The following is a 16,307-nucleotide window of genomic DNA, read 5'->3' on the forward strand; positions in this document are numbered from 1 at the left end:
AGCTGTTGTCTATGGAAAGCCAAAAAAAATTGAGTTTGTGGCATATAATTGTGATTGGTGTAGTAGTTGTTGTTGTTGTAGCATTATCTAATGTCATGCTAATAACTAGCCAAAAACAAAACACAGAAATCATGCTGCTTTGTTCACTTCTTCTGAGGCTTGAGAATTCTCTTTGTGGCACTGGTAGCTGCTTTCATGGTTTTCTTCGAGGGTCCCCTGCTGGTTGGAGTTTTTTTTGTGTGTGGTGTTGGATTTGTTGGTGGATTTGCACTTGTTGGTGGTCGAACAATTGGTTGCTTGGGTCTGAAAGTATGTGCAGCAGCATTGGAGTCTGGTTGGTCCATTCTTGGCACCTGGGATGGAGGTCTGAATGGAGTCTGTGTTGGAGCTGAAGGTTGGGCCATAAATGGTGCAGACCCAGCTGCCTCCCCAGCACTAGGTTCACCCAATGTTTCACCCTGTGATTGATTTTGATCCTATGTAAGAAAGACACAGCAATGTAACCAAATGGGGTAATTAGTGCTTAAGCAGTATCAATTATGTATTACTGACTAATAATAAGAAGCATAAAATGGAGGGGCTGATTAGTGCTTAACCAACTGATGTCTAAAGCATTTTTGGGTGCCGGCTTACCTCTGGTGGAGGGGCTGATTGTGAAAGGGGAAGCAGCACCAGAGCTTGTGAGTTGTCAATTGTCTTCTTGGGTTTCTGCTTCTTTGGTTTCCAGTTCGGGTTGCTTGGAGCTCCTTTACAAGTTTTATAATTATGCCCTTTCTCGTTGCACTTGCTACATGTAACCTAGAAGCTTCTTTTCAGCTTTTCTCCTTGCATATGAGCCTCAGCAGGGTCCTTGTTGCGGTTGTGCACCTTTGGCCGCCCAATAGGCCGTTTGATAGGTGGCAGGGCAGGCCTCAGCTGCTCAGTTGTGGTCCAGAATTCTTCACTAGGAACAGGCTTGATGCAATGTGCATACGTCTTGTGAATGGACTCCATACACAACCATGGATGCACGTAATCCTCAACCTGGTCATGCCTCTTTCTGATAGCAGCAATAGCATGTATGCACGGCATGCCTGCATAAGCAGCAAAAGTTATATGTAAACCAGCATAATTTTACATACGAGGAAAACATATTAGTTGGGCTTAAACTCTTTACCAGTCAATTGCCAGGTGTTGCATGAACATGTGTTCTTGATTAGATCCACGTCTACTTTCGTCTTCTTTCTGGTTACCTCAAACCTTTTTCTTTCATTGTCCCCCACCCACTCAGCTATCCACCTACTGCTTGGTTTTATCTTCATCTGCAACCTTTTCTCTTGAACTGGTGCTAACTTACCCCTATGGTGTTCTAACAATCTAATGTGCTTGGTCATCCTTCTCATTAAGTAGCACCTAATCTCCTCACACATTGTCAAAACTGGTTTTACTCTGTATTTTACTACCTTTGCATTGAACACTTCACACATATTATTAGTCAGGTTATCCACCTTGGGTCCATGACTAAAATAGGCTTTAACCCAGGTGGTAGGTTCAAACTTCATCAAATATTCCCATGCCACATTGTTAACCCCCTTCAGCCTATCCATTTTCTCCTTGAATTCTGGTTCAGTTGTACACCTAGCACACTCCCACACAATGTCTCTAATGTGCATGTCTTTGAACCTATTAATAAAGTTCTTCCATATATGCATGACACAGTTTCTATGATGTGCCCTTGGCATTACCTCTTTTAAGGCTGGCAGCAGGCCCTACTCATTTCCACCAACAATTAAACAGCATTATAGGCTAACCTAACAAACTCTACAACTAAGCACATTATAAGCTAAGTCAATAAACACCAAAAAATAAACAGCAAATAGGTTAACTCAATAAACACCAACATCTAGACATGTTATATGCTAATTCAATAAACAACAAGATATAAACAGATTATAGGCTATTACCCTAAACATCAGCAACTAAGCAGATTATAGGCTAATTCTATCAACACCAACAACTAAGCAGGTTATAGACTAATTCTATCAACACCAACAACTAAACACATAAAGGAGAGTAAGATTGTTACCTTTTGCTGGTCGGACATAAAGTTCCAACCAAATTGGGAGGCATCACCCAGGTCTTCCTGAAGTAGTGTAAGGAACCATTTCCATGACTCCTTCGTCTCAGATCTTGCAACAGCAAATGCCACAACATAGAACTGATTGTTGGCATCCTGTGCCACTGCTGATAGTAACTGGCCTCCATGGTATGTCTTAAGAAAGGCCCCGTCTAGATGGATGAAAGGCCTACATCCACTCTTGAAGCCTTGCTTACAGCCCTCGAAGCAGATATATATCTTGTCAAAGACAGGAAGGGACTGAGGGATAGGCTTCACATCAATTCTTGCTGTTGACCCAGGATTACTCTTGAGAATCTCCATCCCATACTCCCTGAGCTTTCCATACTGTTCTTTTTCGTTTCCCACTAGCCTTTCCTTGGCTTCCTTTACTGCCCTATATACCATCTTCGGATGCACAACTAAGTTAAACTCTTCTCTGAGAAAATCAGTTGCCTCATTAGTTGTCATATGAGGTTGACTTCCCATTCGCTTTTCCACCTTCTTACTGATCCAGTGTTGATCAGCAGCATTACTACCCAGATCTCTTGCACATGTGTGCTCAGACTTGTAAGTCTTAACCTGGAAGCATAGCAGTGTCTTGTTGTAAGATAGATGTGCCAGCCATGGACAGTTTTCACCTCTGCATGCAACTCTCACCCTTTCCTTATCATTCTTTATCCACAACAATTCTCTCCCCTCAGCTATGAACATATCTTTCACAACCTCTTTGAAGCCATCTATGGTTGCAAACTTGGTACCCACCTCAAACCTCCCCTCTCCAAATCCATAGTCTTCATTAAACACTGGAAATTCATGCTTGTCTCCCTCATCCTCTGAGGACACTGGTGTGTGAAGGTCCTCAGATGCATACTCATAAACCGGGTCATCATCATCTGATTCCTCCTCATTCACATAGAGCCTTATTGGAGGCCTGTCATTGGGCTGCACAGATGGAACATTTTCTTCAGCATGCACGACAGCACCAGTTTTTTTGGGCTTGTGATGAGGAACACTTCCTTTGGGCTTGGCTGTAGGCCTGGTTCTTTTGGGCCTCGCACTAGGCCCAGCTCCTTTGGGCTTGGCAGCTGGCATGGTACCTTTGCCACTAGGCACACTTGCAGTCTTTCTCCCAGCACCTCTCTTGTTCCCACTTGACTCTGCCCCTGGCCCTTCCTTGACAGTGACCCTTCTTCTTGGCATCACTTTCTCCTTTCCTTTCATAGTGCTTCTTTTCTTCATAAGATCATTCTCCTCATCACAACTACAGGAGTCATCATCAGAACCAGTTTCAGTGCCATTCGGAGGAGGTTCATACAACTCGTCCTCCCCACTACCATTCCCATCCCCTGCTGTCGATGGTGATGACTGAAGCTCCCGCATGATACTGTCCACATCAACTGCATCATCAAATTCTTCCAGCCCCTGTTCTGCAGCAGCTTCTTCTTCCACAATCTGTGGCTCATCAACAGGGTGATCGAAGTAAATATAGAACTCGTTGATATTTGAATTCTTCAACTTGTTCTCTCGCATTTCATTGATTCCAGCATCCCCTCTCAGTATGTGCAGTCCAGACTCAAGATCATTACTGGTTGGGTCATACCAATAGACTGCCCTGTATGTTGCATAGCCCAAACCCTTGAATAGTGTAACCAAATCCCCAAAATTCACAAAGTCCAAATCCATCTCTGGAAATTTCTCAACCTTCCCACCAATATACTCAAGAGTGCCACCGGGTCCTCTACCAAAATGACCTCCATGGTGAAAAACAGGTACAGCATATATATCAACCATCTGCATTATGCACAGATATAGCAATCACACATTAAACCCTAGATCAAGTGCCTGAGAATTTGAAATCAGTTAAATCCCTATAGAATTTTTTCCAGTCTTTTCCCCGAAACAGAGCAAGCGATCATCACTAACCCCAATCCCATGCATTATATTCTACCAAATATTTAAACAAGAACGAACAGTGTGATTCGACTAATACCCTTACCTCTGTAGCAGAAGGCACCTTCTTGCAAGACGAAGCCTATCAAATCCTTCGCCACCCGCAACGTTCACTGAGCACACAACACCTTCTCTACGAGTTGAAGACGTTCTTTTTTTTTGGAGGGAGAAAGAAACTGTTTGTCTTCAGGTAGGGTTTTCAGTAATTACAGGCGTGGCTTCTGGGTGTTATGGGAATAACAATATGTGAAATGGGCTCAGGGATCGATCTGTCCTTCGACTTTTAGTATCCCCTCCAGCTCAGCAACCTAAACGGACAGGTCACACTCCCTCCAGCCACATCAGCCTTCTCCGGTGACGTTTTTCAACCCAAATCAACGGAGGGGTTCAATTGTCCCAGATTTTACAAGGTGAGGGGCTTAAAAGTATTTTCAAATCTTAAGGGACGAAAATGTCCAATTTTAAAAAGGTCAGGGACCGATATGTCTTTTACTCTGAATTCTCCATTTTGCATGCTTTTTCTTCATTTCTTCAATTCATTCCTTGCCTTCTAAACCTGAGATCATTTAACAAACATATCAAGGTATCGAATGGAATTAAAGTGAATTAAATTTATCAATTTTAAAGCCTAAAAAATATATTTTTACTCTTAAGCACAAATTAGGAGAAATTCACAAAACAATACTATTTCATTGAATAAATGTGAGATAAGTTGATAAAATCTCCTAAATTCAACACAAGATAAATCACAAAATTGGGGTTTATCAAGGTGACAATAATATATTTGGCAAGGAATGAAGTGATTGCGTATTTATGGACACAACTTTCTTTGTGTGGATTTCGGAGGGAACTTTTTATTTTTTAATTTAATATGTAAGCTTTTGTATCAGAAACAATTTTATTCCAAGTGTATGAGATTTTATAGGAGGCATGATAAGAAGTTATTGGAGGTTTAGGGGATTTAATAAATTCGAAGTATTAAAGTCTCAACGGAAGGGTTGGAAGGGGATAAAAAAAAGAATGACACAAAAAAACTAGACCTTCAAAGAACCTGTCATTGACAATTTAGACAAGAAGAATGAAAATTGAAAGAGACTAGCACACAAAATTATCCTAGTGTTGGATCCTTCCGTCTTTTTTATGCAACAAGTGAAGCAAATCACTCACATAACTTTTTCACACTAAAAAAAACGTATATAAAGCAATTGAAAATTTTATTCATCAAAGTTGTCCAAATTGTCTCACCAAAGATGTTTAAATAAGTTCCTAATAAGAAACTAATTAAAAGGTAAAATTAGATAACTTAATTTTTTGGTGACTCTTAGATAACTTAATTTAAATCTTCTAAAGATAAGATAACTAATTTAAATTAGATTTGATCTTATTGGATTAGATGAGATTTTATTTAAATATTAAAATCCTAAAGATATGATAACTAGTTTAAAATCAGATTTGATCTCATTAGATCAGATCATATTTGATTTAAATTTAAAATTCTTAAAAATATTACTAAGTAAATTAGAACTAAATTAAATCTTCTAATAAACCTTGACAACAGAGCAAACTAAAATATAGACTTAATAATTTCAAAAATTAATAAAGTTGGTATCAACAAAATTAAATAATACATATATTTATATATAAATTACTGGATAACTAATTTATTGACGGAGATAAAAAGTATAACAAATTTTGAATGAGGTTCTGATACCTCCAAATAAATAAATTATACTAAAAACTTAGATTTAACGACCGTTAATAAGATGGAAAGTATGAATTTTATAAACTTCCAAAAATAATTTGATTAGAATTAACAATTCTTAAAAAAAAAAATTACTTGAACAGTTTTAACATCATTTAAATAGAATATAACTCTTAATTTTTTTTCCTATTTGATTGGATCGAATTATTAGAAAATTGAAGTTGGAAATACTTTTTGTTGAGATTACTCAATTTTAGAGTATTATTAACCATGTGAATTAATTACTTACTCTTTTATTTTCATGTGGAAATTATTGTTAAAACACTTTGAGCATTATCCTAAGAATAATGTGTGAGATGATTGATTTAATTTGTATATAGGTTTTTTTGTTGTATATTTTGGTAGTTGAGACTTTGTGATATGTTAGTTGGCACCAGATTCGATGGTCCCAAAACGTTTGGATTATTAAATGATCCCAGAATAAAATATGTTTTTTAAGTTTTTTAATAACTGTTAAATAATTCTTTTCTAATTTTAATTACAAATTAATTCCATATATTTTATTTAATTATAAAAATTATTTTTTATTTTATAAATTATTATTTTATCATTAATCTATTATGTTTATTAACAATCAAAAACAAAAATAATAACAAATTAGATCTTCCATTGATGGTAATAAACTTTTTGGCTATTTCAATCGATTAAAAGATTATATTTGATCCGTGACGTTCGTCCAGGGCTGTGAAATCGTGTTTCTTTGAAAATCAATCGATTAGATTATCAAAACAATCGATTGAATTTCAGGTTTCCCATAACTCAATCGATTGACTACAGGTTGTTATCACAAAACAATCGATTGAAAATTGCAAGGCAATATGGTTTTCGCAAAAATCAATCGATTGGTCATGTTACCCAATCGATTGAACGATGACTAAAATGTGGGTTTTTTATAATTCAATCGATTGTTTATACTACCCAATCGATTGAATGCTTCAAAATAACCTGAGGTCTCACAATTCAATCGATTGGTTGTGTTATCCAATCGATTGAATTCATCAAAATAATATGGATTTGCCAAATTCAATCAATTGGTTGTGTTACTCAATTCTTAATTGTTGGTTAATGTCATCGTCCACTTGGTATTGCTCATTCATCTCAGTGTCCGTAAATATACCTGACATCTTAAAAATGTCCAATGAAAAAAAAATTCAGTACACTCCGTCTTATAACATTACAAAAAATAAATAAATTCTAATATTGCTAGCAGGACGGATCCAAAGATTTTAATATGGAGGTGCCAATTTTTAAATAATTTTTTTAATCTATAAAAATAATTAACAGATAGTTATTGGAGTTAGCTTTTTAACAAATTTATTAAGATACATAATTTTTAAACACAAATCTTATATATAAGTATAGTTTCTTAAAATTTTGGGGGTCCAAGCCACTACTCGCCCCCTCTAGGTCTGTCCCTAATTGCTAGCTAATTAATAATAAAAAATAATAAAATCTATTTACTTTTTAGTATTTCTCAATGTCTGTGAATTATTAAAAGATAAAAAAAATATTTTTCATTAAACAATCAATTTTACGAAAAAAGTATCGAAATGAAGAATTGTAAAATTAGAGATTCTATTCACTGACCTCGATTTTGTAATCAAAACGATGGATTGTTTTCTGAACACTACAATAATAAAATTGATTCGACCTTTGCTGATTGCTGCAACTGTAATTATCAATTAATGATGAATAAATAGTGGATATTAAATAGACGGATAAAAAATGAAAAAAAATTAGATATTAAGTAGATGGATATTCGAAAGAAAAACAATGAAATTTTTTATAATCAAAGAGATTGATACACGATTTTAATGGTGGGATTGAATAATTGGTGATGGATTATTCACCAATTTATAATGTTAATATTAAAGAAAAGATAAGATTAGAGTATCTAAATCAAAATAAAACCTTAAAAATTGAAGATAGAATGATAAAATAGATGAATAATAAGATAATAATTTATAAAAACGATAACAAAATTGAAATAGGCGTAGTGCACACTTCAATCGATTGGGTAGCACAACCAATCGATTGAATTTGGCAAATCCATATTGTTTTGATGAATTCAATCGATTGGATAACACAACCAATTGATTGAATTGTGAGACCTCAGGTTGTTTTGAAGCATTCAATCGATTGGGTAGTATAAACAATCGATTGAATTATAAAAAACCCACATTTTAGTCATCGTTCAATCGATTGGGTAATATGACCAATCGATTGATTTTTTCGAAAACCATGTCTTGCAATTTTCAATCGATTGTTTTGTGATAACAACCTGTAGTCCAATCGATTGAGCTATGGGAAACCTGAAAGGAAAAGTCTAGGGGGCCAGCAATTTTGTTAAATTCTGAGCCATTAGATGAAATTTCACACCAATCTCACACCATTAAAACCATCATTGATAGCTATTTGATGGCTACAATTACAAATCACAAAAGTTGCTGGTCCCTAGCATTTCTCAACCTGAAATTCAATCGATTGTTTTGATAATCTAATCGATTGACTTTCAAAGAAACACGATTTCACAATCCTGGACGAACGTCACGGATCAAATATAATCTTTTAATCGATTGGAATAGCAAAAAATTTTATTACGATCAATGGAAGATCTAATTCGTTATTGTTTTTGTTTTTGATTGTTAATAAACATAATAGATTAATGATAAAATAATAATTTATAAAATAAAAAATAATTTTTATGATTAAATAAAATATATATGGTTAATTTGTAATTAAAATTAGAAAAGAACTATTTAGCAGTTATTAAAAAAACTTAAAAAATATGTTTTGTTATGGGACTATTTAATGGTCCAAACGTTCTGGGACCATCAAATCATTTGCCAGCTAATCACTAGACTAATCCAACTTAGTTATTTAGTATTTTTTTTAATAAATAAATTGGTTTCAATTTGTTGGATTCTGACGTTATTGTGGGTCTGCTTGCAGTACAGACCAATAACTAATGAAAGATTTCTTTTACATGGAGGCCGATATATTTTTTTGTCTAGTATTAATCTGGTAATAATTATAGGCGTTCTTACTCCCTCTCCCTCATACTCTGCTCACTTCTCAGACCGAAGGTAATCTATGTTTTCTTGATTTTATTTTTGTTTTTAATTTCTTTCTTATCCCTGTTTTCTCTGTCTTCTTTCTTAGTCTATTGAGATTCATACTCTGCTCACTGCTCATTCGGTAATGGCTATTTTCTCTCTTATTTTTTTTTAATTGTTGTTCGGAACCTTGTATTAACTTGGCATTTTAGTAGACATTTGTTAACAAACTAGTCGAAACTAGTTAGAACGAAAAATAAAAAAATATACAAGATTCCTTTCGACTTTCACTCAGCTCTCTCGTTTCTATCTTCTCAGAACTCTGAACTTTGACCAACACAACCAAATGGCCTTCCTCCTTAACAAAACCACCATTGCTTCCCACTTCCGATCTCACTCCCAGGTTTCTCAAATCCCCTCTTTCTTTCTTTTCTTTTCTTTTTGATTAAAATATCATTTTCTTTCTGATTATGATTTTTCGTTTTCATTTTTGAGAGAGCAGAAGGGGGAAGATCTGCTTTCACTCTCGCGCCGTCAATACCATATCGAACCTGGGCCTCGTGAAAAAGCGGTAAGCTTTTGACCCTCTCTGTTTTTCTGCTTATTCTATTTATGTTTGAAAAGTGTACTGGTTTCAAATAATTGAGGTAATGTATTTCACTTATCTATAGTTACTTCGATTTACTCATTAATTGTTTCTTCTTTCTTTTCCCTCATTACTGAACGATGTTGATCAATGAAATGTTTTCTATTTACCCTCGAATATTTCATTAATTGAATATATAGTAAGCTATTGGGCTGAATTAAAGCAAAGTGTGGAATGTTCTCTTGAATCCAATGGTTCAATGAATAGGGTTAGGGTTAGGGACTTAGGGTAGTTGTATTGCTGCGCAATGCTCATGTATAAAACTAGGGTTTTGGTACCTCTTATCCAATCAATGGTTGAGATTTTATCACAAATTTAAAAATTTAATCATTTTAGTTAATAAAACCAGTGGCAACTTCTTGGACACACAATATAAGGGTATGAACCCCCAATTTGATAGGAGTACTGATGGAATCCCCATAAAAGTTTTATGACTATATTAGAGAATGCACTGATCTTTCTGATAACTTTATTTTCCTTGGTTTGCAGTCATCGTTTTTATGATTTTTTATTTTTATTTTATTTTTTAATGTTTGCTTATAGTTATGGCACTCAATTGTTGCAGCTCTTGGCTGAAGATGCAGCTTTGAGGCCATTTAAGTCATATAAGCAGAGTGTGAAGAAGCTCAAAAAGGTTGGTGATATTCTAACAATTGTTGTCGTTGCAGGTATGTCGTATTTTATTTTTTCTGTTTTCTTTTTCCTGTTTTTGTTTTGATTTGTGAGTGGAAGTAGAATAACATTTTTTTTTTTCTGATGTCCTTGATTTTGACTAATTGACCATCATGGATGCTTTGTTCTCTCTTAAGGCTTAAAATGCATTGTCTATATGTTGAAAATTTTATGGTTGCTTATGAACCTGGCTTTCACCCTGTATAGTGAGAAAAGGCTTTGTTGTTGTCATTGTTACGAGCTCTGGCAACTCCATATATCATTGCTGTCGGAGTCCCACGTTATGAAATAGTTTACAGGCAGAATAAGAATAAAGGGAAGGGCAGAATTTGGGAGGGAAAGTCTGTTGCTGGGTGGTTGGGATACATAGCAGAACATAGGATTAGTTAGCTAGAGAATCATCTTTGTAGTTTTATAGAGTTGAAGGATCTAACTCTCCTCATTGTATTTGATTCATCAGACACAAAATCTTAATTTCCAGGGTTCTTTAGCACCTTTATGAGAATCCTCAAATTTGCATTCACATTTCGAAGTTAGAAGAGAAAAATATACTATCAAGGAATGTCCAATAAATAATGCCACTAAAATTTAGATGTTATTCTATTTTTCCTTGTGGTCTGGGGAATTTCCATATAGTCATTTCTCTGAGGTCTGTTTGTTATTAAGATGGTAGGTCTTACTCACTATGCAATATGTGTGTGTTTCTACATTCTTCGATTCTTATCATCTTTGATAATAACAACAGTCACTTAGCTTTTTCATACTAGAAATGTTCAGCTATCTTAGCATCTCTTATCTAGTCTTTGAAGTCTAGTTAACATTATTTGAACTTGTGAAGTTGCATCTCTCTGGCCTTTAAGACCTATTCTTATAGTTACTTGAGACAAAACCTCCAGCAGTATTTTTCTGGTTGTTAAGATGCTTCGAAAGCCAAAGATTTTGAAAATATTTAGCTTGTAGTTGAATCTCTTAAATTGTTTAGTTTCAAATTCATGAATACCTTTTATGATGTCTTTGAAATATTTTCTCAAGTAGATATCAGATAATATCATTAATGACAATCCAGATAATATCATTAATGACAATCCAAATTCCGTTGAATTTTTTCCCCCCATATAGTTGAATCTCTTAAATTGTTTAGTTTCAAATTCATGAATACCTTTTGTGATGTCTTTGAAATATTTTCTCAAGTAGATATCAGATAATATCGTTAGTGACAATCCAAATTCCGTTGAATTTTTTCCCCTCATACCGACATATTTTCGATGTCTTGCATTCTTTTATGATGTTTCAGGATGCTGCTATGAAATATATGTCAAGGCAGCTATGAGAGAAGCAGCTCGGAAACAGTAACATTCCAGAATTGCAGAAGGAAGTGAATATTGTTGGACGCTAGCTTCTGTTCCATTTTAATGTTTTTCTATGGTAATAACAATTTGGATAATATTCCTGGCCGTGTTGGAATAAGCAGAAATGTATTTGAACCCAAAATGCTTGTGCATCAATAGTAGTTTCTTCATCGTTCAAGATTTAAAACTTTCTCATGAACTTGAATTTAATGTATCTAGATTCCAGAGTCTCGACATAGTTTTGGTCTGATGAATTAATTAACCAAAGGTGATTAGTTCTCCTGGCTACTCATGGTTTGGCTTTTCTTACGAACCATCGTGAACTGATCTGAATTCAACGAAACCAAAAGCAATAGGAATAGGAAAATCAAGAACATATCATTCGCTCATTAGACTGATTCGCAGTACCATTGGAAAGAATATTTAGCCATGAGAATTGTCAAAATAATACTTTAAAATAAAATGGATATCTTCATTTTATATAAATTTAGGTGAGTAACTCCGCCTATGTTACATTTGCGGTACATAGCTGGTCCCAAACCCGGATAAAGGAGGAGGGTTGTATTAGGTTTTCGACAACCAACATAAAAATATAGTCGAATTCCCATTACATGTATCAAAAATATTATTGCGCCAAAGATAGGTCGTTGCCTGGAAGCAACGCGCTGTATGGCTCGAGTACGGTGTCAAATGAACAAGAACCGTTGCATCGGTGTCCGGATGTAGTGTTAAATGAGCAAGGGTTCTCGCGTTTTCGTGAACGGACGACGGTAAATAAACTAGTTCACAAAGTAAAAAGTAAAGGTCGGATCGATAGAAGGTTGAGATTTGGGACATGGAACATAGGCACTCTAACAGGAAAGTCCATGGAGGTGGTGGACACCATGACAAGGAGGAAGATTGACATTATGTGCCTACAAGAAACAAAATGGGTTGGTGCGAAGGCTAGGGAGTTGGATATTTCTGGTTTCAAACTTTGGTATATAGGAAAGGTGAAGAATAGGAATGGGGTTGGAATAATTGTGGATAAGCAATGGAAGAAGGATGTAGTGGATGTTAAGAGGGTGGGAGATCGGATCATCTCTATCAAACTTGTGGTGGAGGGAGGTGTTTTCCATGTGATTAGTGCCTATGCACCGCAAGTGGGTTCAGACGAACAACACAAGATAAGGTTTTGGGAGGATCTAGAGAGTTTGGTTCAAGACATACCTTTGGAAGATAAGATTTTTTTAGGAGGAGATTTAAATGGTCATGTTGGGAGAGAAGCAACTGGATATGGGAGTATTCACGGAGACCATGGTTTCGGGGTGATCAATGCCGAGGATAAAACTATTTTGGACTTTTCCTCAACATTTGATCTTCTCATCGCAAATACATGTTTTAAAAAGAGAGACGAACATCTTGTAACCTATAAGAGTGGCATGACAAGCTCTCAAATCGACTTCTTGTTGAGGAGAGTCAACCGAAAATTTTGCATTAATTGTAAAATTATCGCGGGAGAGAGTTTGACAACACAACATAGGGTGCTCGTCATGAATTTTCGCGTTGAGTAAAAGTTGAGGAAAAGACATCATACGAAGAACCTAAGGATAAGGTGGTGGCGGATGAAAGGTGAGGAACAAAGAAGCTTCCTAAGACGGGTAGGAGAAGAGGCAAAGTGGGATGAGAATAGAAGCACAAAAGAGATGTGGAGGGAGATGGCAGAAGTTATTAGAAGAACAACAAAAGAAAGCTTTGGTGAATTTAAAGGAATAGGACCAAGAGAGAAGGAGTCCTGGTGGTGGAATGCGAGTGTACAAGAAAAGATAAAGATAAAAAGGGAGTGCTTTAAAGAGTGATCTTTATGCCGCAACGCAGATAACTGAGAAAAATATAAGGCGGCTAAGAAAGAGACAAAAGTGGCTGTAAGTGAAGCAAGAACAAGAGCATATGAGGGTCTCTACCAGTCTTTGGGCACGAAAGAAGGAGAAAAAGGTATATATAGAATCGCAAAGAGCCGAGGTTAAGTGCATAAAGGATAAGGATGGAGAGGTGTTGGCTCAAGAGGAGAAGATTAATGAAAGGTGGAAGAGCTACTTCTACGAGTTATTTAACGAGGGACAGAAGACTCTTCCGAACCTTGGTCGGTTATGCACAAGGGAAGAAGATCAAAACTTTGACTACTATCGAAGGTTTCGAGACTTCGAGGTAAAAGAGGCTCTAAAGCAGATGAAAAATGACAGCGCAGTAGGACCTGATAATATCCCGATTGAGGTTTGGAAAGGTCTTGGAGAAAAAGGCATCAACTGGTTAACCAAGCTTTTTAATGAGATTTTAAGGTAAAAAAAGATGCCTGATGAGTGGAGAAAGAGCACCTTGGTACCTATCTACAAGAATAAGGGGAATATACAAAGTTGCGAAAACTATAGAGGAATCAAGCTTATGAGTCATACCATGAAGTTATGGGAAATAGTGATAAAACGGAGATTGAGAAAAGAGACACAAGTAACAGAGAACCAATTTGGATTTATGTCAGGCAGATCTACCACTGAAGTGATATACCTATTAAGAAGTATGATGGAGAGGTATCGTAGTAATAAAAGGGATCTACATATGGTGTTTATTGATTTGGAAAAAGCGTATGATAGAGTACCAAGGGAGGTCTTATGGAATGTTTTAAAAAAGAGGAGAGTAAGGATCGCATATATTCGTGCAATTAAAGACATGTATGATGGGGGCACAACTAGTGTGAAGACTCAAGGTGGTGTGACAGAGGAATTTCCTATTGGTATAGGATTACACCAGAGATCATCCTTAAGTCCATACATTTTCACATTAGTCTTGAAAGTACTCACAGAGCACATCCAAGAGCCTGTGCCATGGCGCATGCTTTTTGCCGATGATATCGTCCTTATGGGAGAGTTAAGGGAAGACCTAAATAAGAAGTTGGAGTTACGGAAAGAAACTCTAGAAGTGTATGGTTTGCGCATAAGTCGTAGTAAGACGGAATATATGAAATGTAAGTTCAGTGTGAGAAGAAAAAATCCTAATATAAAGGTGAAGATTGGAGAAAACATCCTACGAAAAGTTAAAAGTTTTAAGTATCTTGGGTGCATCATACAGGATAATAGAGAGATTGAACAGGATGTAAATCATAGGATCTAAGCAAGTTGGTCAAAATGGCGGAGTGCATCTGATTTTATATGTGACAAAAAAGTGCCTTTAAAACTTAAAGGTAAATTCTATCGCACCGCTATAAGACCGGCTATGCTTTATGGTACGGAGTGTGGCAGAGATGAAGGTGAAGATATAAGGGAGAGAGTTGGAGTAGCACCAATTGTGAAAAAGATGGTTGAATCGCGTCTCAGGTGGTTTGGACATGTGAGAAGAAGACCGATGGAACATCCAGTCAGGAGAGTGGATGAGATGGAAGATGGACAAGGGGCGAAAGGCAGAGGAAAATTTAAGAAGACCATCCATGAGGTGGTCAAACGAGATCTACATGTAAACGGTCTTTTTGTAGACATGATACATAACAGAGCACAATAACATCGTTTGATTCATGTAGCCGACCCCACTTAGTAGGACAAGGCTTTATTGTTGTTGTTTGTTGTTTATATAAATTTAAATGAGTTTATAATGTTGTTTTTATTTTCTTTTTATATAAATTTAAGTGAATTTATGATTTTCTTATGAATTTTTTATTTTGTTATATTTATTTATCTTTTAAATATATAATACGGTGAATCCACTTTCGTTGCATGGATTTGAGTGTTAATAATGATACCAAACTAGGCGTCTTAATTAGATTTCACAAACGTCTAGATTATTATATTACAAGAGTTTTTTGACCTCTTAGTTTGTATAAGGATTCCATAGAATTAAAAAGATGTTCCTTAAATTCACTAGTATGCTTAAATAAGTGTTGGGGTTTGAATCTTGTCTTGTGCATGCAGCAACCCATTAACCAATCGTAGATTCTTAGTCCTTCACCTATCAAATTGGAGAATACCATGAGAAACTAAAAAGAAAAAAAATTATTTATACCGAAAAAAAAATTTATTGTTACTACTAATACAAATTTAATGATAAATGACTTCAAATATAGAAAAAAGTGGCAAGCACAAAATTATTCTTAAAATGTGTTTTGATGGAGTAATTAAAAGAGAGATTAGTTTTAAAGAGTGTTTAAGGGTTTGTTTAGTTTGTGTTTTTATTTTTTCTTTTTATTTTTAGTGTTTTTTATTTTTTACTTTTTGAATTTAATCTTTCGACACTAGGAGGTAAATGGAGGCATAGAGGATGTATTTTCTGCAAACTGCAATGCCATTTGGGAAAGACGAGTCTAGGGTAGAAGACACTGAGAGGTGAAGATGATAGTCTTTTTGGGCTTATGACATGTGACATTAGTGAATAGGGGTGTTTGCGGTGCGATTTGGTTCGGTTTTAAGGGAAAAAGTCATCCGATCCGAACGCTTAATTTATGTGCGGTGCGGTTTGTATTGGATGTATTTTTTTTGGAAATCCGATCCGATTACAAGCGGTTTGAATCGGTTTGGATTTGCGGTTTTTTAAATAAAAAAATTAAATACATATAACAAGTCTCAATATCAAATTTTAAATAATCAACAATGACATAACAAGTCTTAACAATATCTTAAAAAACTAACGATAACATAACAATAGAAATAAAATTATAGGTTAGTTAAAATAAATAAATAAATAACATTTTCAACATAAAATATTTATTAAATAATAATAATACATGAATAATAGAAAAATGTATGAATATGTT

At 35.4% G+C, this 16,307-nt stretch overlaps 2 protein-coding genes across 5 annotated transcripts; one reads left to right on the forward strand and one right to left on the reverse strand.

The window, feature by feature from the left end:
* LOC110272288 lies at nucleotides 237-3,961 on the reverse strand. The gene is made up of 2 exons (XM_021124351.1): nucleotides 1,157-3,961; nucleotides 237-1,073 (listed from the first exon to the last, which is right to left on the reverse strand). Exon 1 carries the CDS (start codon nucleotides 3,893-3,895, stop codon nucleotides 2,006-2,008), a length of 1,890 nt encoding a protein of 629 aa, XP_020980010.1. The 5' UTR covers nucleotides 3,896-3,961; the 3' UTR covers nucleotides 237-1,073; nucleotides 1,157-2,005.
* Nucleotides 8,850-11,821, forward strand: LOC107643937 (succinate dehydrogenase subunit 7B, mitochondrial). Of its 4 annotated transcripts, none has more exons than XM_016347694.2 (6): nucleotides 8,850-8,896; nucleotides 8,973-9,008; nucleotides 9,185-9,269; nucleotides 9,366-9,437; nucleotides 10,078-10,180; nucleotides 11,479-11,821. In XM_016347694.2, the coding sequence occupies exons 3-6, from the start codon at nucleotides 9,213-9,215 to the stop codon at nucleotides 11,535-11,537; spliced, it is 291 nt and encodes a 96-aa protein (XP_016203180.1). In that variant the 5' UTR covers nucleotides 8,850-8,896; nucleotides 8,973-9,008; nucleotides 9,185-9,212; the 3' UTR covers nucleotides 11,538-11,821. The 4 variants fall into 4 exon arrangements, with proteins under 4 accessions (XP_016203180.1, XP_016203183.1, XP_016203179.1 ...); XM_016347697.2 differs by having other exon boundaries at nucleotides 9,369-9,437; XM_016347693.2 differs by lacking the exon at nucleotides 8,973-9,008.

Source organism: Arachis ipaensis, chromosome B05 (genome assembly GCF_000816755.2).
Source record: "Arachis ipaensis cultivar K30076 chromosome B05, Araip1.1, whole genome shotgun sequence".
NCBI classification, from domain to species: domain Eukaryota; kingdom Viridiplantae; phylum Streptophyta; class Magnoliopsida; order Fabales; family Fabaceae; genus Arachis; species Arachis ipaensis.